The sequence below is a fragment of the Meles meles genome, chromosome 8 (genome assembly GCF_922984935.1).
Source record: "Meles meles chromosome 8, mMelMel3.1 paternal haplotype, whole genome shotgun sequence".
Lineage (NCBI taxonomy): Eukaryota > Metazoa > Chordata > Mammalia > Carnivora > Mustelidae > Meles > Meles meles.
The window spans coordinates 111805799-111832985 of NC_060073.1; the positions used below are offsets into that span (position 1 = coordinate 111805799).

A 27187-nucleotide genomic window follows, 5' to 3' on the forward strand; every position below is an offset into this window, starting at 1 on the left:
TGTCAAATAAATAAATAAAATCTTTAAAAAAAAAGTTATTTACCTTTAGTTTCATTTTGAGTATCAAATATTCTAGAGCCTGACCTAGTTGCCACATGCTGCATAAAATTAATAATCACCATTTTCAATGGTTTCAGCTGCTTCTGGAATAGTGAGAGTTCCAAGCTCTCGAACAGTGCTCAGAGAGGAGGACACAGGGATGAGTACGAGGGTGTGCTGGGGGGCTTGATGCTATCTGCCTCACTACGCTTGGAGGAGCCCCAACTCCAGATCTGCAGCTGCCCGAAGCACTGTGTGCTGAGTTTGAACAGGTGGAAATTCTGTGCTTCACCGAATTGCTCGGAGAGGCTGTGTGACTGTGACGCAGCTTTGCCCCTGAGAGGTCACCGCTGGGCTGACATGGGGCTTGAGGGGGGTTTAGCTCACACATACGACCCAGCTGGGAACCGTAGCAAGTTGATGGCAGGTGATTCTTGCCCATTGTATCCAGGGCTTAGTGGAGAGAGCTCGGTGTGTGTGGCCGCCCTGAATTTAACTGAAGCGCTCCACTGTGGGATCTTGGGCAGGTTCCTTCTCCACTCTTTTTTTTTTTTTTAAGATTTTATTTATCCACTTGACAGAGAGAGATCACAAGCAGGTGGAGAGGCAGGCAGAGAGAGAGGAGGAAGCAGGCTCCCCAGTGAGCAGAGAGCCGGATGTGGGGCTCGATCCCAGGACCCTGAGATCATGACCTGAGCCGAAGGCAGAGGCTTAACCCACTGAACCACCCAGGTGCCCCTCCCCACTCTTTGAGCCTTGCTCACGCTAGGAGGCCTGCGTCCCTTGACCCCTCCTTTCCCCTTGGCATTTGTAGGAGCCCCGTTAGGTTGGCGTCATTAGCATTATTATCCGGGCGAGCAAACGAGCTCAGTCTGCTTAGGGGACTTGCCCAAGATCACTTCTAAGGAACCAAGCCTGAGAACAAAGTGTCACATTGGGATCGAGCCTCCCGTGTTGCAAACCTCAGCCGGGACTCCTGGGACCCTCGCAAAGATGTTCTGGGCCAGTGGAGACCCTGAGCCCATCCTTTGGCTTCTTAATCACTGTGTTTTCCCAAACTGAATTCTTGTTCTCAGGTGATACCAGCTGGATATTTGCATAGTGTATCTCTGAAAACAATCTCAGGCCAAAAGTCTGACGTTTTATGAGAAGTTGACTAATTATACGAGGCACTGCTGCTGGTCTCCTGCCATGGAGCAGAGAGGCTACCTTGACGATTTCAGAGGGTTGTAAAACTTCTCTGGACAGTTATTGCCAAAAAACCCCTCAAGGGACTGTGTAGTGTTTTTATGGAGACATTTTTTGCGAAGGTGGGTCTGACTTTAGGGAGAGTCTCTAAAGAACAGTCTTCACTGGCCTGGGGGTTTGATTTTGATCAGTTCAGCCTGAAATCAACTTTATTCTCAAACCCCTGGCTGGCCAGCCTGTAGCTCCAAAGCCCTAGTCCCGCTCACACGACGCAGGGTTGGGTGGGAGACGGGCGGCTAGTTCTGGTTCACTCGCGGTTCTCCTCCGAGTTTCAGAAAGCGGACTGACCCCTTCCACTTCGTGGTCTAGAACACTAGAACCGTGTTCTAGTGGATCGAAGAAGAATTGTATTTTTCTCCAGCAAATGGAAAAAAAGTCAGTGTGCCTGGAGAAGCTGTGGCTTCTAAAAACGGAAACAGCACTGTTTCCTCCCATTGGCCTTGCACTTGTCCGCACGAGCACTTGGAAGCTGATGGCGGTGAGGTCTGCCAGAGAGCAAGGGCCTCCTGGTGGACCGCATGGGACCAGGAGGGGCAGATTCCTGCAAGCAGGCCTCGTGGAGGTCTGAGACCTCAGCTTACTCCTCTCTTGCCCAGCGGCCAGCCCGAGAGCCACGGAAAGCCCTGCACCCCTCTGCGAGAGGAGGTCGGGGAGAGGGTGAGGCAGGGGATGGTCACACGAACCAGGTCCAGGGCTGGAAACACGGTGGTGGGATTGGCCCTCTCGGAGGCATCCAGCTGGGGCTCGGCAGCTGGCTGGCTCTTCCTTCCGACCCTCCAGCCCTGACAGGGGGTGCCATACCCCTGAGCTTCACAGGCGGAAGTAGAAAGAATAGAGGACAAAAAGAATTTCTCAAAGCCTTCCTTTAAAGAAAGGTAGCCCATCAGAAGGTACAAACTTCCAGTTACAGAAGAAGTCAGTCCTGGGGACGCAGTGCCCGGCATGGTGACTCTGGTTAACGATACTCCCGTGCGTATTTGAAATTTGCTAAGAGAGCAGATCTTAACAGTTCTCACCCAAGAAAAATTTCTTTTGGTAACTGTGTGCTGTGGATATTAACTAGACTTATCATGGTGATTGTTTTGCAATGTATACAAATACTGAATCATCACCTTGGACACCTGAAATGGGTATGTTATATGTCAGTTATACCTCAAGAAAAACAGAAATGCAGTGGCTCAGTCCCCACCCCAAACCTATTTAATGAACAATCATTTTTAACAAGATCCCCCCTCAGGTGATTCATATGCTCATTAAAGTTTCAGCAGAAAGAAAAAGAAAGGGGCAGGGAACCTGGTCTGCCCTTCCCAGCACAAGCTGCCAAAATGCATCAAGTCCCTCTGAGTGCTCCTGGGTCCCCCCACCTGCAGTGTCAAGGTCCCCTGCGGAGGAGGGGGCTACTGCACGGCCCCTCCTCCTTTCTCACGCAGTGGGAGGGGGCTCCTTTCCCAGGAGGTGTCAGGGTGCCCCAGCATCCCCACGTCCGTCCTTTCTGTCCAGTCTGTATTTGGGACCCATTCTCGGAATTGACTCCTTACCCTTTTTCTTCTTTCCCTCCCTTCCCTCATCCTCTTTCTCTTTCTCTCCCTTCCTTCCTTCAACTTCCTCTGCCTCCTCTATTTCCCTTTTTTCTAGCTTCTCTGTCCCCAGCTCTCCCCCTTTCTAGGCATTGATTTTGGTTCCTACCCCTGACACCTTGCCTCCTTGACAAAACTGTGGGCTCCGCGACAGGGACCATGTCTGAACTTGCACCCCACCGGGCACATGCAGGGACTTTCTAGAGGCAGGTGTCAGCCTCGTTCTCAGTGAGGCCATGTCCTTTGTGGCCTGTGTCCGTGCTGCAGAGACAAGGCAGGGACCCTGCTTTCCTCCCTCCACCTTCCGGCTGCTCTCCTTGGCTGTGGCTCAAGCGGCCGCTGGGGCACCTTCCACAGCTGATGGTTGCTTGTCGCCACCCTGGATGGCTGGTCCTGTCTTCTACGCCTCCCTCAAATGGTAAAGTTGAGCTGAAACCAAATCCCCGGGCACATTTCAAGTATCTCGCCCACTGAGCTTCCCCTGTTTTCAGTCTTAGCCTTTCCCGAGTCACTTCCCTGGAAGAGGTCCTTGAAAGTTCAGAGCTCAACAAACGCATTTAGTCACCTGCGCGCACTCGTTGTGGGGAAGAATGAAGACGGCTGGCTGTCGCTAAATGCTTCTCCTGCCAGCCCGTGGCACTTGTATTTCTGTTATGTTTTTGTTTGGCACTTCCAGGATTGCGTCTCTTCTGGCTTATTTTCTGAAGGAGAATTTCACGCAGCATTGGGAGGTTTTGTTGACAGGGACGGTGTCTTCATGGCCTTTCCGCCTGCGGAGAGCCTGGGCCGGCATTTTATACACAGTAGCTGCACAATTAATGTCTTTGGAATGTGGAAGAGCGACTCCAGGCTCTTCCCAAGAATGCTTCCTAAATGGGCCATCTGATTGCGCTTTAGGACATTTAAAATAACAGCTCCAAGGAATCATGTGAAATGGAGCTATACTGGAGCCATTTCCCCATAGCGGCCCTGGTAATCTGACCGAAGTCTCTCGGTTACTCTTTCATTCTGCACGTTTCCGATTCAGCATTTTGTTGCCAGAATCAAAGATGTCCTCATTCTGCTGATGGACAATGCAGAACGTGGATGGAGGTCATTGCCGTGGACACCTGAAACAGGGTCAGCGGCGTGAACTCCTCACTCAGGAGCATCTAGGATCTCCCCTGGGGGACAAGGACATAAACTGTGGGATTAGACAGATTGTGCTTGAATTATGGTCTTCTCACTTACAGGCTTGGGCACTTGACTCCAACTCTGGATTTCAGTTTTCTTGTCCATAAAATGGAATAACAATACTCAGTCTGTTGGTTGATGATGGGGGCCAAGTGAGACAGGGGCAGGGGGGTGGTCTGGTGGACCCAAAGTAGCTGGGGAACCCCATCTGTAGTTGTGACCTACTGATGTCAGCAGAAGCACGATTTTCTCCTAAAGTGCAGAGAAAACATAAAAGCCAGAAAGGCAGGAGAGGCTTTCCCAAAGGGTTGACTATGACCCTTCTTAGACTTCTGTGCCCTTGACGGTGTTCCCAGAATCCCCATTCCGTCCAAGACAGGTGGCCCTTGTGTCAGTAACTTGGAGGATTTGGAAAGGTCTTGGAGGGCCTGGCCATGCCATGTCACTGGACTTCCTGGGATGATGCCTGTGGTGTGAGCTTCTTGTGATCAAGGAGAGTAACATTCCACCAGCTATCCCCAGGACAAAAATGAGAGTAGGTTTTACTCCCAGTGATTTGTGCGTTTGGGCACTAAATTGTAGGCCAAAGAGATTAAGGTCCTTGTCCAACATTACAGAGCAAGTAAGCGGCGGTATCAGGATTCAAACCCAGGTCTGTCTGGCTGGAGGGCTCTGAAGTCTGGGCTCTACTGTTTTGTGTGGAGACGATGGGATCAATGTCTGGGATGCTGGACTCCTACTCCTCCCCTTTGGGCTGCAGGAAGGGACTGCGCCTTCCCCCCCGCCGTGGAATTGGGAGGGCAGACCGAGGCTCGGGCTGCCTGTGACTGACCAGACGGGAAGGCTCAGTTACATGCTCTGCAGATGGACCCCCCTACAGTTCATTGTAGAGCGCTCGCTTCTCCAGAAATTTCCACGAGAAAGAAGACAAGTGTCAGAAAAGGGCAGGCAAGCCCATTGTAGCTTTGCTCCTTCCTTTGACCCCTGAAGAATGTCGGGGGCAGACCTCATCCTCTTCATCTTCTCATTCGCAAAGCTCGGCTGCAAGTAACACATAGAACCGTCAGCAGAGAGACTGAAAGCAGCCGCAGGGAGACCTCCGGGAGTGCTCGTCTGCTTCTGCTCCCAGAATGTGCCGTGTTGGACACAGGGAGCAGTTTGAGGCTCACCGCGTGGGAGCAGGCAGTGGGCAAAGGAGGAAACAGCTTTGTGCCTTATTCAGGCCAAAAAACACCTAAAGTAGAGACACCAAGTGCCGCAGGAAGTAGGCAATCTCTCCCACCTGTGCAGCTCAGGGCCTCGAGTGGAGATGAGAAGAGAGGGAGAGCATGGCCAGAGGTGGCTTTAAGTCTGGTGTGTGTCCCCAAACATGCAAAGTCCCTTTGCAGCACGAAGAAAGCAGGAGGCACGCAGAGAGAAAGTCAAAGAATTTCCATGTGACACCCACCCTGCGGTCCCTTCAGGTCGTAGTCCATTAATGATAATGAACGTGGGGGGATGTGGACTATTGTCCAAGACCCATGCTTTTGTGGAATTTTGAAACAATTGCCTGTCAACAACCTGACGAGGTTGGAAGAGCTACCCAAGGTTGTGTTTTGTGTGTGTCCCTTAACGTGACCTCAAAAATGAGGCACCTGCCCCTTCCTCTCTTGCTTCAACCCTAAGACAATCTGCTCTTTTTAAATAACACTTTGTTGACTTGTAACAACTGCTGTACAGTAAAAATCTGTGGGTCTTTACCCTACAGCCTTCCCTGCTGAAAGACAGTTGTGTCCTTGGACAAGTCACTTAGCGACTCTGGACTCGATTTCCTCACCAGTGGAATGAGGGTTGATTGGACAACGCCACTGGTTCTCAGCCCTGGCTGTGTATTAGGCTCTTCTGGGGAAGGGGAGTTTAAAAAATACTGATGCTTATTCATAGAAACCTCCAGACACCGACAACACATAAATGCATGCTGTAAAAAAATGAGGTCCATGGTCTGGTCAGCATCATACTAATGACACCTTCCTGATACTGATAATATACAATAGTTATTCAAGGGTCAGTCACCGCTGAGAGAAGCTGGATAAAGGCTATGCCTTATTTTTGTAATTTCCTATAATTTCAAAATAAAGAGTTAAAGAAATCCTACTGGACACAGACTTACTGAATCCTCCTTTCTGACTCCGAGGCACAGGCGTCGGGATTTTCTGCAGCCTCCCGGGTGCACCGTGGTGAGAGCCCCTCGGGCTTGTGCCAGCACTGCGGGCGGCGCTCTCCCTGCTGCTGGAGGGCTCCCGAGCTGCTCAGTGTGAGTGCTAGTGCCCGGGAGACCGGCGGGCCGTGTTCATTCACCTCCTCGTGCGCGGTCGACCTGTTGGCCCAAATAGCTGCTCAGTTCTTCAAGACCAGTTTAAGGTGTCGTGAGCTATGTTAGCCCGTGTGTCACAGTCTTTTTTGAATCTTCTTCCAAACTAGATTTAGGCCAACACTAAGGGACATAGGAAGAAAGAACAAGAAGCAAGGAGCAAGCGGTCCCTGTGAGACCTGCAAGATAGCGGATCCGGAAGGCGCAAGACAGAAGCAGAGAATGAATGAAAGAAAGAAAGAAAGAGGAATGGCAACAGGAAAAGGATATTTTTGTGTCAACCCTTGGTCATCTTTGGGTTCTCTGCTCTTTGTCCCTTGGGACAGCCGGGGTGGGGTGGGGCAGATGGCATGCCACGGTTTCCGTCTGTCCCAACAGATGTTTCTCGATGCCAGGCCCGTTTCCATTTAGTTGGAAGCTATTAAAAAAATTTTTCATTTTATTGGCATCTCAGAAAGGCAGCGATTGTTTTATTTCCTGGGCACAACTATCCAGGAGGCAGGTTGCAACTTGTTCTGTTTGCCCGAGCCTTAGTGGAGTCCCCAGGGAGGTGACAATTTGGCATGTCATTTTGAAAGCCTATCTGCTTCCTGACAGAACAAGGCCCACAGAGGTGGTGGTTTGTCAGTCTCTCCCCCTCAGTCCCCAGAGTGGGGGCCTCGGCTCTCGATATGAAGGCTTGGCATCTTTATATCTGTGGACAGTCGGCCCTTCTGGAGAACTCTGACTGGCTGTGTGGGGGACACACCTGTTTGTAGGAGGAAGTGGGAGTTTAATGGGGTGGGGGGCGACTTCACAGGTTCCAGAGCAGTCTTCCACCAACGATGGCTCAGACTTTTCACCTCCAGAGAACGGGTACAAAGCACAGCTCCCGTGTTCTTCAGACCCAAGCCCGGGTACTTCCTGACTGGGTAACATCGGCTGGGTGACTTGACTTCTCTGAGTCTCAGACTCCTGATTTCGCCATCAGTGCCGTTGTGGAGCTTGCGTGAGAGGAGAGAGGACTGAGAAAACCCGAAGGCAACTCTGGTGCTCAGGGAGGGCTTGGAAAATGGTAGCCGTGCCCGGGACCAATGGTACCAGTATGGCCGCCATTGTGTGGAAACTTGGGACACGGAAAACCACCCCCAGACTTCAGGGACTCACTGCAGGGCTTAGGTCCTGTGCTTCAATGCCCTCAGCAAACAGGATGGAATAGAATACTCTGACATGCGTAACTTAAGTAACTCCTCTTTACCCTGAACGATGGTTGGGCTCATTCAAATGGATTAATCAGAGGAAGTGAACTCTGAAATTCAGTCACGAACAATGTGGTCGATCGTCTCAACCAACCTGTAAAAAACGAGTAACAGCGCACGTTTAAGGACTTACTGTGGAAATTTGGAAATCTAAGGTAACAACGAATTCCAGACTTTGTGGTCCATCAACAGCACGGTGGTTCTCAAGAGAAAAAAAGATCGAGTACTTGCCCGGAAAGTTTACAAAACAACACTTTGGACATGAAAAAGAATGATCTATGGGTTAATATTGCTGTAGGCAAAATGTGCCTTTTGGTCATATTAACATTTCGTCGACTAATGTTAGATACAAGAAGCTAATGATTCATCAATGTCTTTCTCTGATGTGGCTCCAAGATGTACACCCTCATTTGGAGGTGAGGCTGCGTCTCGCTTTCAGCCATCACAGCTGTGTCTACCCTCCATCCCTATGACAGCCCAGGCATCTTGCCAAATTAATTTAAAATTCATAATTATTGAGATTAAAATATTGAGAAGTAATTGGTGATTTCCAGAATGAATTGGCATTATTCAAAGTAACTGGAAACTCTCATCAGAAAATTAAAAAAAAAAAGCCAACGTTTAATAATACAGAATTTATTGGTTAAAAAATTAGAATTTGTTCGTTACATAGAAAAGGAAAACTGAACACTGCCTATAACAATTTTAACTGTAAGCATACAGAGTAGGAGTTGCACGATGACCAGATCTGATGACTTCGTACTAATGCCTAAGGGAGCATCAGAACATTGAAAATGTGACACGGGAACGGGGCTTTGTGATACTTTGTTAACAGGCTGCATGCTTCGAGCTGTCATTTGGTGTGGCCGAAGGACCGAGATACTCGTGCTGTGTCCCAGTGTAAAGTAATTGCTATTAACTATAGCAGATGTCCCAGTTTGTTCCCCTTTTATAGAACTCGCTGGCCACAGCTGCTGAGGGGGCCAAGTTCACATAGTCTGTGCTGGGGTAGGAAAAGCACTCCGCTGCTCTGAGGGTGTCCACGTGTTCTGCCTCACAGGACGCGCAGTAGCAGACCGAGGGGCCGGCCGAGGGGAAGCAGTCGTACTGAGTGTACGAGGGCAAGTGCGAGTAGGAGTACTCTTCTGAGGGATAGCCACAGTTTCTGGGGTCCAGGGAAGGGGGAGAATTGTAATTCTCCGGAGCACACGCAGGTAGCTGAGCCAGCGAGTAACTGTAGTCTAAGGAACCAGACAGAGGGGAGGAATCCGACCACGATCCTGGGGTCTAGAGAAAACCGGGGAACAAAGAGCTTGATCAGTTAGGCAGGATTCAAAAAGCTGAATAGAGAGGATTTATTAACTCAAGAGTAAGAACAGTAGGGAGGGGACAATGCAACACAACAAAACACCCAGTCCAACCCAGGGTTGCAGAAGTAATTTTATTTGCTGACTGCATGATTTCAGGACACCTTATTCTATATTTGCCTTTTTCTTCCCCAACAATAAATCGCCTTGCTTCACTGCCTTCCTTTGTTGTAACCCTACTTTAGAGGGCGTTTTGTTCTTAAACCACAAAATCCCATTGTGCTTCAAGTCACCTGCGTGACAAATCTTGCTGTGGGTCCCAGGAGAAGCTACAGGTGGCACCGTGGATGTTCCTCCACACCCTTAACTGTGGAGAGCAAAGAACCAGACACAGGTACCACGGGACTCTTCAGTGCACGGGTGTCTGGGAGACTCCAAGACACACAACTACTCTCACTGAAGTCTTATCCCCAGAGGAGAAATGTACCTTCTGCTTTCTCTTAAGCTGGTCTACAGTTATTACTGAGAAAGCCTTTGGAAGCCAGAAGGGAGCTGGGTGACTGGGGTCTGGTGTGTATTTTCTTGAAGTTAATTTCTTATATCCTGAAAATTTAGTCTGATACCTACGTGGACTTTTGACAAACCAAAAGAAAAAAGTATGTACATTTAAAAAAAACTTACTTTTTACAGTTTAAAAAACTATAGGAGTATCTAAAAGGCATCTCAAACAACTGGTGTCTACTAATGGAAATCTTACTGCATTTAAATGATACCACATTTTCAGACATGTGAGGTTCACCAAGAATAGAGAATCCAAATTCTCCAAAGTTTGAGGGCTTCTTTTTTTAATCAGCAGTCTCAGACCCAAATGAGTTCTCATGCCTGTACCAGACCCAAAACAGCGGTTAGTGGGACCAGCTCAGTGCCAAAATGAAACAAAAACCCCTTATCGGGATGACAGTTTGGTACAGTGTTGACGAAGCCTTAATGTCATTTTCCAGAACTTGAAGATCCAAGGAACATCACTTAAGTCAAGGATTTCCAATTCACAGATGCCTTCACTACAGTTTGAAAACATTCAATGAATATTGCCAGGAAACCTTTTTATGAGCACACCCGACTTTACTTGGGCGTAGCCACCTTGGGAGATCATAATTATGTGTGCCCAAAGGTTTGCCCCCTGCCATGTGTGTTTACTCTGACCCCCACTGAGCTTTAAGTGGCTTCTGGGCTGTTTCCTGGATGACTTCTTAGTCTGTGTGATTTCTCATGAGATGATGCAAACCCTCTTACAAAGCCTTACTACCCCAGAGGAGGCAACAATCAGGTTTTGCAAAGAACAGAGACGAATTACCAGGCTCTGGTTAAAGCAGAAAGGGGCAGCTTGGAAGCTGTCAGGGAAATAGGGTGACGTGCTCTGCGTGGAATTGAGCAAGGGGTCCAGGTGTGTCTCTGTCTGAAGGTAGGACTCAAACACCTGGTCGATGCAGCTCGTATTTTCTTCACAAGAAACACAACTGGAAAATTCTCGGGGTTGAAAGGAACTGGACGTGGAAGAAACTGGTTCAGACTCCAAATACAGCCCTAGAAGAGAAAGGGAAAAAAAAGAGACTTTTTTTGTTTGTTTGTTTAAAAGTTGCACTTATGACTTTGAATACTGTATTATTCTATCTAAAATATTCGGTCTATTCTATCTAAATATCCCTACTATTCTATCTAAAATATTCAGAATTCTATCTACTGTATTATTCTATCTAAAATATTCAGAATATTTTACCATGTTAGGGAGGAGTGGGGCTTCAGAAGTTCTAGAAAAGTAAACAGGCAGGCAATTTGGATGTTTTTTGTTGCCCTAGTGAATTCGAGTCCCAGTTGCTCGAATCTGGTTAATAATGTGGAAAGTGGCTGTAAATATGACCAGGGCACAAATAAAAGGATGACAGTCCAACCTGTGTCTAATGGTCCCAGTCAAATAATGGCTCAAGACTCTACTTTCTTGGACTATAAGGCATCGACATCCCATCTGTGGTTCAAGCGAGTCTCACCTCTCAGAAGGAAGGCCTTAGGAAAACATCTGAGGTCATGGGAAACAAGTCTCTTGAGGTAGGCTTGTTGCTTTGCTAAACTTTTCACACTCTCTCAGGAACTTAAATTTTGAGGAGTGATACAAATGGCAACGCAAATGATAAAAATAGAAACCAAGAATGTAAAGTGAATCAGTAGTGCTTGCTATAAAGTACAAAAAGCAAAGATGTGTCCTTAGGAAATATTTTCACATGCGAACGGATTAAAATAAGTTAGCTACCCATCACGCCGAATTCTGTGAACGGGACTCCTTTTCCGTTTTATTATGAATAGGTTCGATTTCTGATCACCAGCCTTAAAGGCTCAGAGAAGACAGGTTTAGAGTGTATCCATTAGAGGACACTAGAACACTGGGTTTCTTGAAGTCTCAAGGTTCCTTCAGGTTACGAGAAAGTGGCACATTCAGGAGTGAGCCACCATAAGCACAGGTTTCCTTGTGTGCGAGCTCCTGAAACACCTACCTGCTGGCTGGCGTGGGTAATACAGTTACTCGCACTGGGCTGAGAAATTGTGCAGTTGTTTGAGTTGCTTCCCGGGGAGAGAGGGAGGAAGGGGAGGGAAGCCCCTGTCGGCGGCTAGACACTAAATCAACAGGAGCAAAGGCATTATTCGAGAATCTGAGGGTGTCCTGTATTCCATCTAACAGTCCCAATAAAAGGACAACAAGTTTCTGAAAACAATTCTGATCTGTTAGTCAAGTTCAGTGACTTGGCAATGAGAAACTGGAGCAAATGTAAAGAACTAACTCTCGGGACAGAACAGGAAGCAGCAAATAGACGTTTCGGGCAAGAAGGACAAAAGTGTGCCCTTGTTGCCTTGCTGGGCTTGCTCGGGACTCCCTATGCCTGGTTCCCCTTCTGATTGGTCAGATTCCAATTAAATGGTGGTGTCTATCTTCACCCCTGCATCAAGCACTGAGAGACTTTTTCGAGATGGACTTTTGAAAGAGGTTTTGAGGGAACCGTGACGCGCGCTGTACTGACCTGCAGAGGACCGTGGGGCTGGCTCTGAAAGGTGGGCGCCGTTGCCTCCAGGCAGCTGCCAAAGCAAGAACATGACCGTGGACTCAGTGCTCTCAGGAGACAGCAAAGACATTCTCCCATGAACACTTCCCATTTCCATGAACTTGGGTGTCTTCTGCTCTAAGGTAAGCCAGATTCTGTTTTCTAAAAAAAGGGTGGCTGTCGTGACAACCAACTTCATTTCGATTCAGTTTTTTATGTTTGCTTGGGTTTTTTCCCCCAATAGATTTTCTCACTTAAATTTTAAATTTAAGTGTAGATAAAAATGAATTCAAACGATTTGTAGATTACAGAGGAATGGAATAGTTTGAGTATACCCAGTAAACAGCCTTTCTATTAAACAATTTAATTTTAAAGTAATAAGAGCTAAACTTATTTAATCCCAACCCTCTGTGACTTAGTCCATCCTTTTCTTCAAAATTGTCATATACTCTCTCGAGGCTTAGCCTAAGAATTTGTTTTCCCAAAAGGACACAATTCCTAACTTTGCTAATCCTGGGTAGCTGAAAGTAGGCATGCATGCCTACTGGCTATGAAATGTTACGATAGAAAATATGTCCTTAAAGCTGATGTCCGTGAACTGAAGCCCTCTACATTCTAGGTAACGCTCAGGCAGTCTTTCAGCTCTGTGTGAGTTGCTTTTTTTCACTACTCTGTCCGAATACCTGAGATTTAGTGAAATTGATGAGATTATCCCTTTTAACTGTTTAAAGTAAAGCAGCCTGTACCTTCCAATTGAACCGGTAATTGTACTGAGTAATTTAGGACTTTAAAAAAAAAAAAATTCCAGATGGTGCCTTTAAAGTTTAAAGGGACCAGCACTGCTCCGTGATCTGTGCTGGGAAGCCAAGTTCACCGCACCTCTCTCTCTTGGATTACAGGCACACTTACTCCCATATAGCGTGCCGCTGGGACTGTCGGCCGCTGCTGAAGCAGGAGGTGGTGTTAATTTTGAAAACGATCCATGCCGTAATGTCATGAACCAGGAAGCTGGAATCCTTCACCAGCTCTTTATGCAAATACTTGGCTGCACCTTGAGCTGAAGGACTTGGAAGGAGTGGGTTTTTAAATATCTGCTTTATGGCTGAGCTCACATTAACCCCATTCCTCTCCGGGAATGGTCTGTGTGTCTGCCTACCTGCGTTATCTCCCTCAGGTCTGTTTACAGTCTCCTGCTCGATATTATCTCTCCAGCCATGGGTTCACTTTCTCCTTCACCCCAAGAATACAAAGAAAGGCACCTTTCTCTTAGGTTTCAAAACGGCACAAAAATCCACAGTCTACAATTTATAAAAACACATCCAGGCTGCTTAAAAAAAAAAAAAAAAAAGGGAATGGTTAAAAAAGGGTAATGTATATCTTTTCATAAATACTAACTCAAGTTTCCCTTTCTCCTAAAGGTAAAAGAATGTGTGTGTGTGGGGGGGGGGTTGTTTACAAACTGATCTGGCCGAAATAAGTTTTTTTTAATCAAATTTAAAAATCTGGCATGCACACCTTTCTCCTGGCACTGTTCGTCGCCTGACATTTGCTTCAACCTGTGACTTCCATTCATGATTGCCTTCAAGATTTCAAATGGTGGGTACAACTGTGACTGTATAACAAATTAAGATAAATACTTTCCTGCTTTATATAGTTGATAGCATTAACCCTCTCCTTGCCTTGAGGCTTCCTAGAGGTGTCCTTTGATCATTGAACAAATTGGAGATCATCTCTGCTACACCAAGGGGTCTTTACCGAGAAGCAGGCATACACCGTCCCCTGCGAGCCGCCGTCCTTGCCTGCCGCGTACACCCTTACCGCTTTCCTAGAATCCCAGATCCTTCTGATGGTTCCGAGTGAGGGGTTTTACAGCTGGCTCTCATGATTCAATCATCAGTGTTACTTCCCTGTGCCTGTGAGGGCACTTGGGCCGATATAATCTTCCAGGAAGCCAAGAAGGGCGAACCTTGCTGTACGTGTCCCCAAAAGGCATTGGTTCAGGACTGCTTTATTTTTTCTTGGGGGTGGTTGGGGGACAGGTAGCACTCAGAAAAAACTTAGATAAATCACACAGCTCCAGGAAACGGATACTGGTCAGATACACAAGTGAAACGTTTTATCCTTTGCTTTTTTTCCTGCAGTTAGCTCACGGGAGTGGGGGATGGGGGGATGGTGGCCAAACCAACCTGCGAGAGGCCAACAGCCATAAAATCATCATGCCCAGTGGGACTTCTCCAGGTGCATCGAAGCAGAATTCTACCATGTAGCAAAGCTCCTTAATGAAAGATTATACTTTGCTATGAATATCCTAATTTTTTTTTTTTAATGTGCATTAGAGGCATTTCCCAGTTCTCTGTTCCTGGTTTTATTGATTTTATAACCATCTCTGAACTGAAGGACTTGATGGTTGAGACTACCAGAAGGATGAATTTAGAGAACTAATAGGTAGGAATATGTTTTTGTTTTTACATGAAGAGTTAAGAAGAACCTGGCCATGTTTTTAGCTCTGCCTTTAAAGTAACTGTAAGACTTTGAACTTCAGCTGGACTAGAAGCACGCAGATCCCCATCTATCTACCTCACCTGGTTGTTATAAGAACGAAACGAGCAAGGAGTGTGCAAAAGTGCTGTCTTTTAAGCACTGCACAAACCCTCTGCAAATGGAAGGAGGCTAGTTCTGTACCTGGATGTACCAGCTTCTCCAATGAGGGTAAAAGTTGGGCCGTGCAGGCTGAACCACAACACGCTTGCACCTGAACTTGAAACTCTGAGCAAAGGGAGTGAATGGACATCACTGCGGGGCTGGCTTTCAGTTCTTGGTTGTAATTTTAGTTGTTTTTCACAAATCATGATAATGACAGCTCTCATTTATGGAGCACTTACTAAATAGAAAGCACTCGTCTAAGTGCTTTATATGCCAATTAACCCTCCTAAAATCCTATCATCTCCAGCTTAAAGATGTGGACACAGCTGATGACCCCGAGTAATTGCTCCAGGAGCCACACGTACCACAGAGGAGCCGAGGTCTGAACCCAGGCCACTGGTTCTAGAACCTGTGCTCCCCACTCCTGTATCATTTGCCTCCTCCCACAAAGACCCATTTCAGAAAGTCGAACATGGCGCACAAACAGCACCAGGCTCCAAAACCATTGCAGGAGGATGGCAATAAGCTGGACACGGGACGGGTCCTAACGCTGGTGATATGGGCTCCGCCGTCATATCCCGCAGGCGCACAAGCAACCCACCGGCAGAGGTACGATCAACGGCTTTCAGCAATGAAGTACCCTCTGTTGGAGAAGAACCCCGCCTAGTTCATTTGGTTCTGCTGCTGCCCTGAGCAGTCCTGGCAGCACCGTCTGCTTGAGAAAGTACAAAAAGTGGCAGGGTGCCCTGAGGACTGCCCCCGTCACCTCCTGGTAACCGGGGCTGGCTTAAGGCTTCATTCGAAGGAGGTGATCCTACACCCCGAGTGGTCTCTTCTGCAGACACATGGCCCGTTTCTGCTGGGAACCTTCTATTCCTGGTGACTTACAGATAAATGACCTCAGAGGCTGGGTTTCATACGATTGAGAAGCAGGGGGCATTTGCACCGAGATTCTCTCCTTGAAGGGCTCGCTAAAATGACATGAATTATTGGGAGAGACTTTCTTTGCACGTGTGAGGGCCATACACTGTCTTCCCACCAGCATAACAACCTACTTAGCTGCCGGGGGCTCCTCTCCCTGCACCAGGCCAACAAGCCCTTTATATTCAACTATGATCAGTGAGGGAAGAGCTCCCCCCCCAAATCCTGAACCCCATGACATTCCCTACTTGTTCTTTGGGGCTTCCGGGGAGTGGGGTGGGAGGGGGTTAGGGGCAGAAAAGTTATAAAGACAGCCGAGGAAGGCCAGGTCTGGGGACAGTGACTGCGCTTAGTGTGGCCTCCAACATCTTTCCAGACACAGAGTTAAATGAGGCCGAAAGCAAGGTGGGGAGCCGGGGAAGGGTTGATGCTTACGGTTCCCCCTGAGGCCGCCTGGTGCGCCCTTCTCTGCTGCAGCAGCTCCTTCACCGTGATCTTGACCCGAACACCTTGATACACCTTCGGTTTTTCTAGGGGGAAAGCGACTGAGTCAGTGGTCCAACGGGAGGTTTGGAGGGCAGACTGGGATGTGGGGGAGGGGTCCTCGTTATAGGCTATGACGCAGGAGACCAGGTTTCTAGGTTTGAAGAATGCAAAGAGAATGCTGAAAGACAGGTGGGAAGGAACCCCACATTTCTCCACCTTCAAAGGATGAGGAGGAGCTGGGCAGGTTTCAGGGCCTTAGTGGGAACAGAACCTGTGGGTATCTGTGGGGCCACGCATCCCAGGCTAGGCCCTATCCCTAGACCAATAACAGGGGTGGGTTTTTCTGCTCAGGAACGTGGAGAGCAGCCTAGGGAAGCTCACCACCTTGGCTCAGTCAGGGGAACCTCCGGCTCTGGGCCCAGCCTGCCGCGTGGGAGCGGGTATTAGGGGCCTGGGAGGGGCCCACGGCGCAAGCAGGAGCGGCTGCCAGCCCACCCCACCGTGATGCCCCCAGCTTGCCGAGGGAGCGCTGCGTCCCGGCCTCACCAGGCCAAGCAGGCTTCTGGGGAGGCTCTAACCTCTACATGCCCTCGGTCTGGAAGCCGGCCCCGGGGCAGCGGCGGACAGGGTGGGTGGGGGTGCGCGTTGGAGAGCCCTGTCCTCGGGCCGCTGAGGAACTTGCTCGACCGACCACAGGGACGGGACCAGGCCCGGGGCACTCCCACCTCCGAACTTTTCTCCTGCCCCGTCACCCTCGCCCCCTTTCTCCGCCTTTCCCGCTCTCCATCTTTTCCCTCCTCCCCCCTCGGCCCCCGCTCCTGCTCTCCCTTCCCGCCGCTCCCCACGCCCTCCCTTTCTGGTGCAGGCGGCTCTCGGCGGCGCTCCGAGCCTCCGGCCACGCCGAGCGGGGCTCCCGGGGACGGTGCAGCCGGCGGGGAGGCCGCCCTCGGGGCTGGCGGGGCCCGGCCGCACTGCCCGGCTCGCGGGGAGGCCGAGCGGCGCCCGAGGGTCGGCGGGAGGGAGTCCGGGCGCGCCGGGAGCGGGGCGCCCGCAGCCCCGGGCCGACCCGGCGGAGCCGCAGTGAGCAGGTGAGACTCGCGGGCTGTTGGGCCGCGCGAGGCCGGGCCGGCGAGCTTTCGCCGTGGGGGTGGCCGCGGGAGCGCCGGCGGCTCCGGCCCTGACCTCGACCCTGGAGTGAGCGCCGGGGCGGTCGCGCGGGAGGGGCGGGCCCCGCGACTCCGGGCGGCCGGGCGGGCAGCCCCAGCGCCTGTCCCCGTGCGGGGCCGCCAGCGCCGCGCCTGGCCACTGCGGAGAGCGCAGCCGCGCGGCAGCGACCCCCGCCCGGGTCCGGGGCCGAGGGGGTCTCCCGGGGAAAGGAGGCGGCGCTGTTCGCCGCGCAGACCCGGGGAGCCCCGCGCCTGGCCCGCCAGGCCTGGGCTCCGCGCCCTCGTGGCGGTGCCGTCTCGCCCGCCCGCGCTCCCGAGCGCCTCGCGGCTCGGGGGCAGGGGGTGCGGCCCCGGGGCCGCAGAGGGGCTGCCACCGCCCACCCCTGAGCGGCCGGCGGCGCGTGCGGCCCGCGTCCCGGGCTCACCGTGAGCCTCTAGCTCCCCCCGCCGCCGCTTCTGGGCACGCCGAGTCCGCAGCGCCACATCCCAGGGTCACAACCGTGACCAAGGGGAAGGGCGGCTGGGGGATCGGGGTACGCGGACGTCCACAGCGGCCAAGCCGGCCTCTGGGCCTCTGTCCTGGGGAGCAGGCCCCGAGCTGGGAGCGGCCACAGCGTGGCTCGTGCCCTCTCGGGATCCCCGGCTCCTACTTGGCAATACCTGACTTTGTGCCTCTCTGTTCTATGCAGGAAAGGCCGTGGAAAGGCACCCGGATCGCAAGGCCCCTGGCTCGCGTGACCCGACCCCAGGAGAAGCAGCCCAGTTACCCGACATCGTGGTCAGCAGCAGCTGGGGCGCTGGCTGGGTGCTGGAGCTCCAGGCACTCGGCGCCTCCCAGGGCCCCTGTGCAGGGAGAGAAGCAGAGATGCAACATTTTTAAAGTTTCACAAAGCATCCAGCTGCACCCAGGTTCCCAGAGCAGGAGACAAACAGAATTAATGTTTTATACCTTCGGGTATAGGTTTGAGTTTTTCCCCCCTCATGCCAAGTATTTAAAACCTCTAGAAACCCATGATTTGACAATCAATGATTGCGCGATACTTTCAATTTGAATATTCAAAGGCTTAACAAAATGGACTATCTTCTGCAGAAATCCTGCACACAGACACCCCACAGACAGCCCAAAGAAACAGGGAGTGAGACCCCTTTGGGTCCCGGGCCTTGCTTTTATTGTATTTTAAACATTTTGCCCACCTTTCCACAGACAGAGCAGGAGTCCTCAAAGATGCTCTGTATTTCTGCCTCAAAGGCAGCTCTGGGAGCCCCGAGTGACTTAGGGGGCTCTTCCTGACCCCTGGGGCCAGGGTGGCCCACCAGACTGATTCCTGGATCCCTAGTCTTCAATTTAAGGGAAAATCTCAGGTTTTGGGGAGTGACCCTGGCAGCCAGTAGGTACCACACAGCAGGGAGCCCCTCTGGCCCCAGGTTGCAGGCCGCAGGCCCCACAGAGGCCTCTGCCTCATGCCTCATCTCCTCCTGGCCCCGCCTGGCCACCAGCGGCTTGCTTGCCTTTGGTGGACTCTCTGACTGGGCCCCAGACCCTGCCGGTTCAAGACACAATGCCTGCCCAGTAAGACCCTTTGCTCGTCCACCAGGAGCTGGGATGTCTGTGGTGCCTCACCCTCGAGATTTTCTGAGGCTGGCGTCTCTTGCCCTGGGAAGCTCCCCCTGCTCTCCTCTCGCTCTGGCTTGAGCCATCCCCGCCCGTTTTGCTGCACGAGTATGGGTTGAGAAAACTTGATCTTGGTTCTTGCTCATTTTAGCTGAAAGGACATGGCTCTGTGTTCAGGCCTTCACAGTCTGCGTGAGAGGTGGGAGATTCTGGTCACGGGGCTGCGGGGCTGGAGAAGCTGAGCCCCTCCCAAATGATGTAACTGTGCTGGGTTATGCTCTCCAAGCACGTGTTGTGTGTGATTTGGAAGATCAGGGAAACAGGAGTGGTGTCCAGAGAGGAAGTCAGTGCCAGGCCAGATCCTCTTCTAGCCCCTGGGGGAAGAAGGAAGCCCCAGAAGACAGAGAGGCAGGAGGGGGTTCCCTTTGCAAATAAGCCAAGACACTCCCAGGATGCCAGTCCAGGCGATGGTTACCGGCCCTGTTCCCTGAGTTCTCTGCAACGCCAGGAGTGGGGCTGGGCCCCGTAGGCCACCAGAAAAATAATCTGAATTCCCTTGAGCGTGTCCACTGGAGGGTGGGATACCCAGATGGGGGAATGGGGGTCTCCGAGGTGACAAGGCACTGGGAGTCTGGGATGGGGAGGAGCTAGGCTTGGCAGCGGATCTGGGCTGGGAGCACTTGAGATGGCACCTGGCCCTGGAGGGCAGGATGGGGTGTGTCTGTCTCTAGTCCCTCTGGACTCCGTCAGCCTCTGCAGTCTCTTTCCACAGAGGCCTTTGAGCCTGGATCCTGTCTCCCTGATGGGCGTCGGGCCTGGGGACCAGACTCGTGAGGAGGGGAAGGACCCCGGGAGTTCAGAGAGCCCCTGTTTCCTGTCTCCCTGCCCTGCCCCGTCTGGGAGCTGCTCCTTCTGACGGAATAGTGAACAAAACTGGGGATGCGGGAGGGTCTCTTGTCCTCCAAGCTTCGTTCGTTCGTTCTTTTCTTTTATCTTCCTCCTTTCTGTTTTCCACTTATTTTTTGTTTGCTTCTTAAGATCTTTCTTTTGGACTTCCTATTTACTTTTCTCCAGCTTCCGTCCTTCCTGCCTCCCTCCTCCTCTTTTTTTTTTTTTTTTTTTAAAGCTGCCTTCTTTTTAATGGGGCTCTATGAAGTTGTGTTATGAAATATTCTTTTTTTTAAAAGATTTTATTTATTTATTTGACAGAGAGAGAAATCACAAGTAGGCAGAGAGAGCGGAAGGGAAGCAGGCTCCCCACTGAGCAGAGAGCCTGATTCGGGCCTTGATCCCAGGACCCTGAGACCATGACCTGAGCTGAAGGCAGAGGCTCAAACCACTGAGCCACCCAGGCGCCCTCCTTCTCCTCTTTCTTCCTTTTTTCTTTCTTTCTCACTTCTTGTCACTGCCTTCCTCCATTTCTTGCCTGCATTGCTGTTTTTCTCCCTGGCCCCCTGAGTCTATTCTGGGGAGCTTTCTCATGTTTTCAGGCTTCCTTTCCTCGCTAACCTCTCGTTTTGCGTGGAGACGGACAGCGGTGCTAGGAGGCCACTGAGTTCCCTCGGCGACATCCCTGTGGCTGAGGCTGAGGTTCGGCTACGTGGTATTTGCTGAAGCCAGGCGGAGGTTGGGGGCCGCAAGACCCGAGATCCTTGGAAGTCACAGGGTCTGTAGAGACAGTGAAGAACACTGCCCCTTCCTTGAGAAGCCCTGCCTGGACCGTGGCAGCCTTTCTGGGGGTTTCTGTGCTGGGAGGGATGTAACAACGCCTGCACTAGCCAGCAAGTTCAGAAAACTGGGCTTCCTCACACCTCAGCCCTGTTTTGAGAAATGCATCTCCCAGTTTTTACCTCTATATAAAGGAGTTTGGGCTGCTATAATTTGTATAATTGCAAAACCCCAGCACAGATACTTAGGATCCAATCATCACGCTTGTGGGTGAAAGGGAGAGTCCTTTCTAGAGAGTCCCATCAGTCTTTCCTCCAGCTCCGCGTGGGTCATGAGGCCTGGAGCAACCAGGTCTACCCCAGGACCCCACAGAGTTGGATGGTCCTCCCAGGAGGCTATTTTTTTTTAAAGGTGTCATTTAGTGAGTGTTTATTGGACATGAGGCGCTGTCTTGTACAGTCTCCGCATTTCACAGATGAGGCTCGGAGGGTTAAGTAACGCACCCAAGATTCTTGAGCACATAAATGGCAGGATTGGGTCTCGAACTCTGGTAAATCTGATGCTAACACTCTCTCTCTTAACTCTCAGTGTTGTCTTCCTGACCCTTTATACCAGAGGCTTGCAAACATTTTGACTTCAACCCGCAATCATGAATCCACTTTACACGTTCACACACGATGTAACGACTTTCACATGTTTATTTAACAAATTTCTCATGCAACAATGTTCACCTACGTATATGAGGCATTCTGACATACTCTGTCCTGTCTTTTCCATTTCGTTCTATTTGTGAAAAATATATTTGTGAGAAATATATGCTGGGAGTCAGGAAGATCATCTGCCGAGCCACGAACGAGTTGTGAGCAGCGCTGGAAAAATTCTGTGAGACAGGCAAGCGCACCCGTCCCCACGGTGCAGGTGGAAGTGTCTCGATGTGTTCTTTGTGTTCCTGGCAGGGCGTGCGAGGAGACCAAGGCAGGGCGGCGTACTGACGTGGAAAGATTCTGTAGAGACGGGGGGCACCAGAATCCCTGAAGGGGAGCCCGGCTGGAGGAGAGGGTGAGCTGCTCGTTAAGGTAATTAATTACAGTTTGTGCTTCTCAGACTAGGGACTCTTCCCTCTCACTCAGGGCACAGTCACCTCCAAGGTGTCTGCCCTGAAGTCCTGATAATCAATCTGGGGTTTTAATAAAAGATGGAAAAAAAAATATTGTGAGCTTTCAACGGGTCTTAACAGGTTCACTTGCTTCAAAACATAACACAGGGTCCTGATGTTTGGATGTTGAAAGGGACCTTTGAGGTGTGAGAGAGGCTTCGATTCTTCTCCCAGCATTCCAGCCTCTGGCTCCCTCCACTGCTTGGCTGAGCTCCTGGCCCATGGGGGACATGCGTGGAGGAAATGGGAGCTCTGTCTTCATAAGGGAGCCCGTTCCGCCATTTAAATGTAATGATCACTGATTGAGTCAAAACCCAATGAGGTATTAATTGTGCAACTACTATGTATTGAGCATGATATCAAGCATCCTTGTTTCTACCATCAACTGCTCTGTAAATAACATGGGATACCTGTCTTCCCCCTTCCATTCCACTCTTTCTCCACTATGGGTTTGTCTGGTTCCTTCACTGATTCACTCTTTTAACAACATACACTGATCACCTGCTCTGACCAGGCCCAGTGCTGAGCCTAAAGGGGTCATGCCCAAGCCCTGCCTCTGCCCTGAGCCATTTCTTTTTGAAGCTCATTATCTGTAGTTTCTCTAATTTTTCACTTATTACAGTTTTTCAGGTCTCTGAGCCACTGAGCTCAGAAACTCTCTAGTTTGTCATTGACCTTCTTAGAGTTACCGAGCACCCAGAATAATGGGAGGAGAATACATTTATTTTGAAAGTTTTAAATGGAATATTTAACTGAATTTTGGGGCAGGCTTTCCTATGCAGATGACACCGTAGATCATTGGGTTCCCCCCCCCGAAGTAGGAGATTTCATGAATATGAAAAGATTTTCAGTATAAGGAGAAAGGGGGAGTTTATTTCCTCCAAATTTGACTATGGCTCTAAAATTCTCTTTATTAATGCAAAATTCCTTTGTCATTTTGACTTTAGGACACTGTTACCAAACCTTGAGGGGCATATCAAGTTCCAGAAACATGGCAGAGCCAAATCCTCCCTGGGCCCAGAGGGAATGTTTGGTCCGTAGGAAAATGACCAGGAAGACTCACAGATGGAGGTTGTTTAATGATTTGTGGTAACTCGGTCTCTTCCCATAAAACATCTGAAGTTTTAACTTTTCCTCAAGAGGCTTCTGTAGGGAAGAAGCATTTGATAATTTATCACTCAAGTAAGGAAAATACTGTCAGGTACTGTTTGAAAAGTTCACCTTTTACTTAAAACATTTTCTTATGCAATATTTGAGACATACAGAAATACATAAAGATGACTGTGATAAAAGCCTAGGAATATATTACCAAGGTTAAGAAAGAAAAGAAAATTGAGTGACCTTTCATTTAAGACTAAATTAATTTATTAAGAATTAAACTTCTGGATGCTTCCACTCAAGATAATTCATTAGGAAGAAGGTCACTAGGGATATTTATCAGTTTTCCTAATGCAGAAGAGCTCATTCTTAACTATTACTTGTTTTGTCCACATTTTCTTCCCTTTGGAACTTGTGAAGATTTTTTACTGGCCTCCTCTTTTGGTCTGTAATACGCTAACAATGGTAGTGCCCATTGCAAACCCACACATCTTATTTATCAGAGGTTAAGAGTAGAGGACATTTCTGTAGCAAAGATCAAAGATAACATCGTGTCATCATTTACAGATAATATTAGAAGATTTCCTTTTTATTTCTTTAACCTGATCTTTAGGGCTTCTGGCTCCGTATCTATTTGTCCTATTTGTTTTAATTCCAGCAGAGATAACACCCAACTTTGAATATCTTTTATTTGTAAGATTTCTTAACAACCTATTGTAGCTACTAAATGAATATATAACCATTTTTATATGGTTATATGTAACCTACGTCGAAGTTCAGTAGTATTCCTTTTTGGAGATATTTAAAAACACTAAGCCAACCATCTTAAGTATATTACCACTGCTACTCTCAGCTTTTGCAGAGACGATATCTGATGTGAAATACTAAACTTGGTAGGGTTTTCCCACACATCAGTCCCAGAGAGATGTCGCCCATAGAGTCAGGGTCTCAAGAGTCAATCTTTTTTGTGGTATAATTTTAAGTTCAATTTAACAAAGATTTTGTTGAGCACCTAGAACATGCTGGGCACTAGGCTGGATGCTGTGGGCACATGGCTGAGCCATTCATGAGTCCCGGCTGGACGAGTCTGGTCAGAGACTCACTTTTTAGCTACAGTGGCTGATTTCGCATTTTGGCTCTCTAGAGTCAGTACTTACTGAATATGGTCTGTAAAGGAACAGTGTATTTTTTTTAATACAAAGGATACTTGAGACAGAACCCAAAGATAGGACCTAAAGAAAGTATGATTTTGGTGAATGGTTGGCAGAATCACTGTAATTTTAAGGCAACTTCAACCTTGGATCTATCATAGTCATTTCAGTTTTTTAAGTGTTCCTGATGTTTTATTTCTTATGACTATATTATTTAGATTTACATATTAAAGAAAGGAGCACAAAGATACTAGTAATACCTATTTTTAGAAAGATTTATTTTTATGTGTGTGAGAGAGAAAGGGAGGGCAAGATTGAGAGAGCACAAACACGAGCAGGAGGAAGGGTAGAGGGAGAAGCAAACGCCCCACTAAGCAGGAGGCCAGATGCAGGGCTCTATCCTAGGACCCTGGAAGCTTGACCTGAGCCAAAGGCAGACACTTAACTGACTGAGCCACCCAGGTGCTCAAATAGTAATACGTATTTATGCGTGTGCATGTGTGTGTGTGTGTGTGTACACATCTGTACATGGGTACATGTGTATTTTACTTTAAGGGTTAGGAATTCTTCTCCCTTTGTGGAATTTCGTGTTGAGAATGCTAGTACTTCAGAGTACTAGAGTATTTCCTTCCCTCCCACAAGAGTACCATTATATTTTATTATTAGCTGAACTGTAGCAAATCATACTGCTCATGTAAGAGCATTTATAAAACAAACGAGGTAAAGATGTGGTTTTCTTTCGTTCTTTGGGGTTTGCATAACATTACAAGAGGAACACAAACATTCTCAGCTACATGCTGTTAATGTCCGTTTCCAGCGATTTTGGTCTCAAAATTTTGGTCTCAAAAACTGTGTATCACAGTTTTTGCAGGGGGCAAATTCACTTTTTGGTTCTTCTTGACTTTATTATCTAGCTAGCTTTCTTGGGTGACTTGAACTTGCCATCACCATCTCTGCTTACTTTCAACCTTAAAGGACCTAAAAGAGATAGTGTTTTGAACCTGAGTTCTCTGATTTTCTCTGCTTTCCCCAGCAAAGTTATGAGCTTGAGGATAGCAGGTTTAAAGAAGCAGAGGGAGAGGAGGATGTGCATTTTTTTTTTTTCTGATGCTGACATTGTGGATTATTGTGCCCAGATGCAGTAAGTCTCCGACGTGCAGAGGGACAGAGAGCACACTCGAGTGGGAAATGGGATAGAGAAATGGGATTCATTTCCATGTCATAATTTTGTAGCTTGGTTTCACTTTTTGACAAAGTATTGTCAGTTGCCAGAACAGTAAACCAGAACCAAATCGAAACATATGTAATAACACAGAAACACATTGTCAGACTAACTAGAATGCCTAAAACTCATTTACCACTTGGAATTACTAACATCACTTCCCACACCTCCACCCCCTTTAGACCAGGTAGCTGAAATGGGTACTAGACGCCATACAGGCCCGTGTATGTCTCCTTTCTTATAAACCAGCTTTGCAAAGCATCGTCAAAGGGCTGAGATGCTTTAAGAAGAATGTGCATTGCAGTGCATTTCCTGCATTTCCCTCCATTCTGAGGTCTGGCTGCCAAGCTTTCCTTACCTGAGGGCCAGTGCGTCTTTAGGTTGTGAGATGAACATAATCTGTGAGAAGACAAGTGCAGACTAAGGGAAGGGAGCATGTCTAACATTGAGCATTATGACCGAACCCAAGTTAAATCCATGTGGACACGTTCTGATGGTCGACACACTGGTGTTGTGCTGTGTGCTACCCTGTAACAATGATCAGCAGCAGGTGGCTGGAATTATTATGAAGTGTATGCAACCCACCTAGAAAAATGACTCTTGAGACCCTAATCTGTTCTTTCAGGCGCAGGGACCTGGATGACTGATGGCTCTGCTGAAGATCCCGGGACCACAACTGAGGCCTCAAGTCTCACTGGAGAAGAAAGAGCAGCTTTCTTGCCCACAGTGGGAGTTGCCCCTTTCTAGTGAAGAGCTAATATGGAGTGAAGCAAAGATCAGGCTGTGACAAGGTGTGGCGAGAGGGAGGAAGTAGGGCAGGGGACCCGGGAGAGGGCAGCCCAGCGTGTGGGGACTGTCAGTGCTCCTTCCTGATCTGCTCCTTCGGGGATGCTCTCTCGTGGGAGGCTCCGTACCCAAGCATTTCTGTGGGCACTCCATGAATTGGAAGTGCAGTTGCTTAACCAGAAAATAGACATGAAGGCACAGAGAAGGAAGAGTATCAGTCACTTCTAAATTATGTCCTGGTTTGATGGTAGAGCATGGGAGACTGTAACAGAGGGTGTGATGGAAACTGTATTGAGTGGCTTTAGACAACCGGTGGAAATGAGAGCAACAGGCCCCCAAGAGATGGAAGGAAAAGGTGTTGGGCCAAGAGGCACCAGAGGGGCGAGGAAAATGTGATAAGGGAATATAGAAAGGAAGGTGTCAGGAAAGTACTAGAAGGAGTGCGGGTGGGACCTGTGGGCCTGGACTCACGCTTTGCAAAGTCAAAGTGTGAAAGTGTGTGTGAGGCTCTTATGATGGGCTTGGCCTGTAGCCAGGCCCACGGCTTGATGGGAATTACTTTGGGAACTCAACTGGAGGAGGAATGTACCCCCATCAAACTTACGTGAGACAGAGGGAAGCATCAGATATCAGTTTCTTCATTTATATATGGTAAGAGCTGTATGTTTTGGAGCAATGAGCCATCAGCAAGGTCTTCCTTCAGATGGTTTGTGTTGTGTATCATGCTGTTGGTGCACACCTGGCCATAGTCCTTCTCCAAGGCCTCTGTACGTCTTGGTGTTTTGCGGTTTGCTGTTTCTTGCCAGCATCCCAGTTCTGCTCTCACTATTTTCCTTATTTATTCTTATTTGATTACAGGACATCCTTTTACGAATCCACTCTGACGACTATAGGTTTTTCCACCAGAGAAACGATGTCTGGCTTGATTAAGGCTACCACGGATCAAAGAAAGTTTTGGGCCCATATCATTTTTTGGATGAGACTCATTTTTGGACATCCCAGACTTTACGGCAGAATCAAAGCTATGTATTTATGAAGCCGTAGTCTCCTGACCTTGTCCTGTTTTAAAGACAATAAAGCATTTGTATGTAGTGCTATATTTGTACAGGGCCTTCACAAGTCACTAAGGAAGGAAGAAATGTATGTAATATTTTTCTCTTTAAAATTTTTTTTTAAAAAGATTATTTATTATTTATCACTTATTTATTTAGAAAGGGGGGAGGGGCAGAGGAAGAGGGAGAGAACTGAGTACAGAGC

The 27187-nt window shown here is 48.9% G+C and overlaps 1 protein-coding gene and 1 long non-coding RNA gene across 7 annotated transcripts; one reads left to right on the forward strand and one right to left on the reverse strand.

Moving 5' to 3' along the window:
• Nucleotides 1-8276: 8276 nt before the first annotated feature.
• COLCA2 (colorectal cancer associated 2) lies at nucleotides 8277-20013 on the reverse strand. Of its 4 annotated transcripts, none has more exons than XM_046017285.1 (5): nucleotides 18005-20013; nucleotides 16021-16115; nucleotides 12001-12055; nucleotides 10287-10516; nucleotides 8277-8912 (listed from the first exon to the last, which is right to left on the reverse strand). In XM_046017285.1, the coding sequence occupies exons 1-5, from the start codon at nucleotides 18009-18011 to the stop codon at nucleotides 8541-8543; spliced, it is 759 nt and encodes a 252-aa protein (XP_045873241.1). In that variant the 5' UTR covers nucleotides 18012-20013; the 3' UTR covers nucleotides 8277-8540. The 4 variants fall into 4 exon arrangements, with proteins under 4 accessions (XP_045873241.1, XP_045873239.1, XP_045873238.1 ...); XM_046017283.1 differs by having other exon boundaries at nucleotides 16021-16222; XM_046017282.1 differs by having other exon boundaries at nucleotides 16021-16249.
• Nucleotides 12130-27063, forward strand: LOC123949705. Of its 3 annotated transcripts, none has more exons than XR_006820071.1 (6): nucleotides 12130-12164; nucleotides 17927-18015; nucleotides 21474-21593; nucleotides 22621-22744; nucleotides 25770-25935; nucleotides 26789-27063. It is a non-coding gene; the product is annotated as an uncharacterized LOC123949705 (long non-coding RNA). The 3 variants fall into 3 exon arrangements; XR_006820070.1 differs by lacking the exon at nucleotides 12130-12164 and adding an exon at nucleotides 17028-17159; XR_006820069.1 differs by lacking the exons at nucleotides 12130-12164; nucleotides 17927-18015 and having other exon boundaries at nucleotides 20148-21593.
• Nucleotides 27064-27187: the final 124 nt, after the last annotated feature.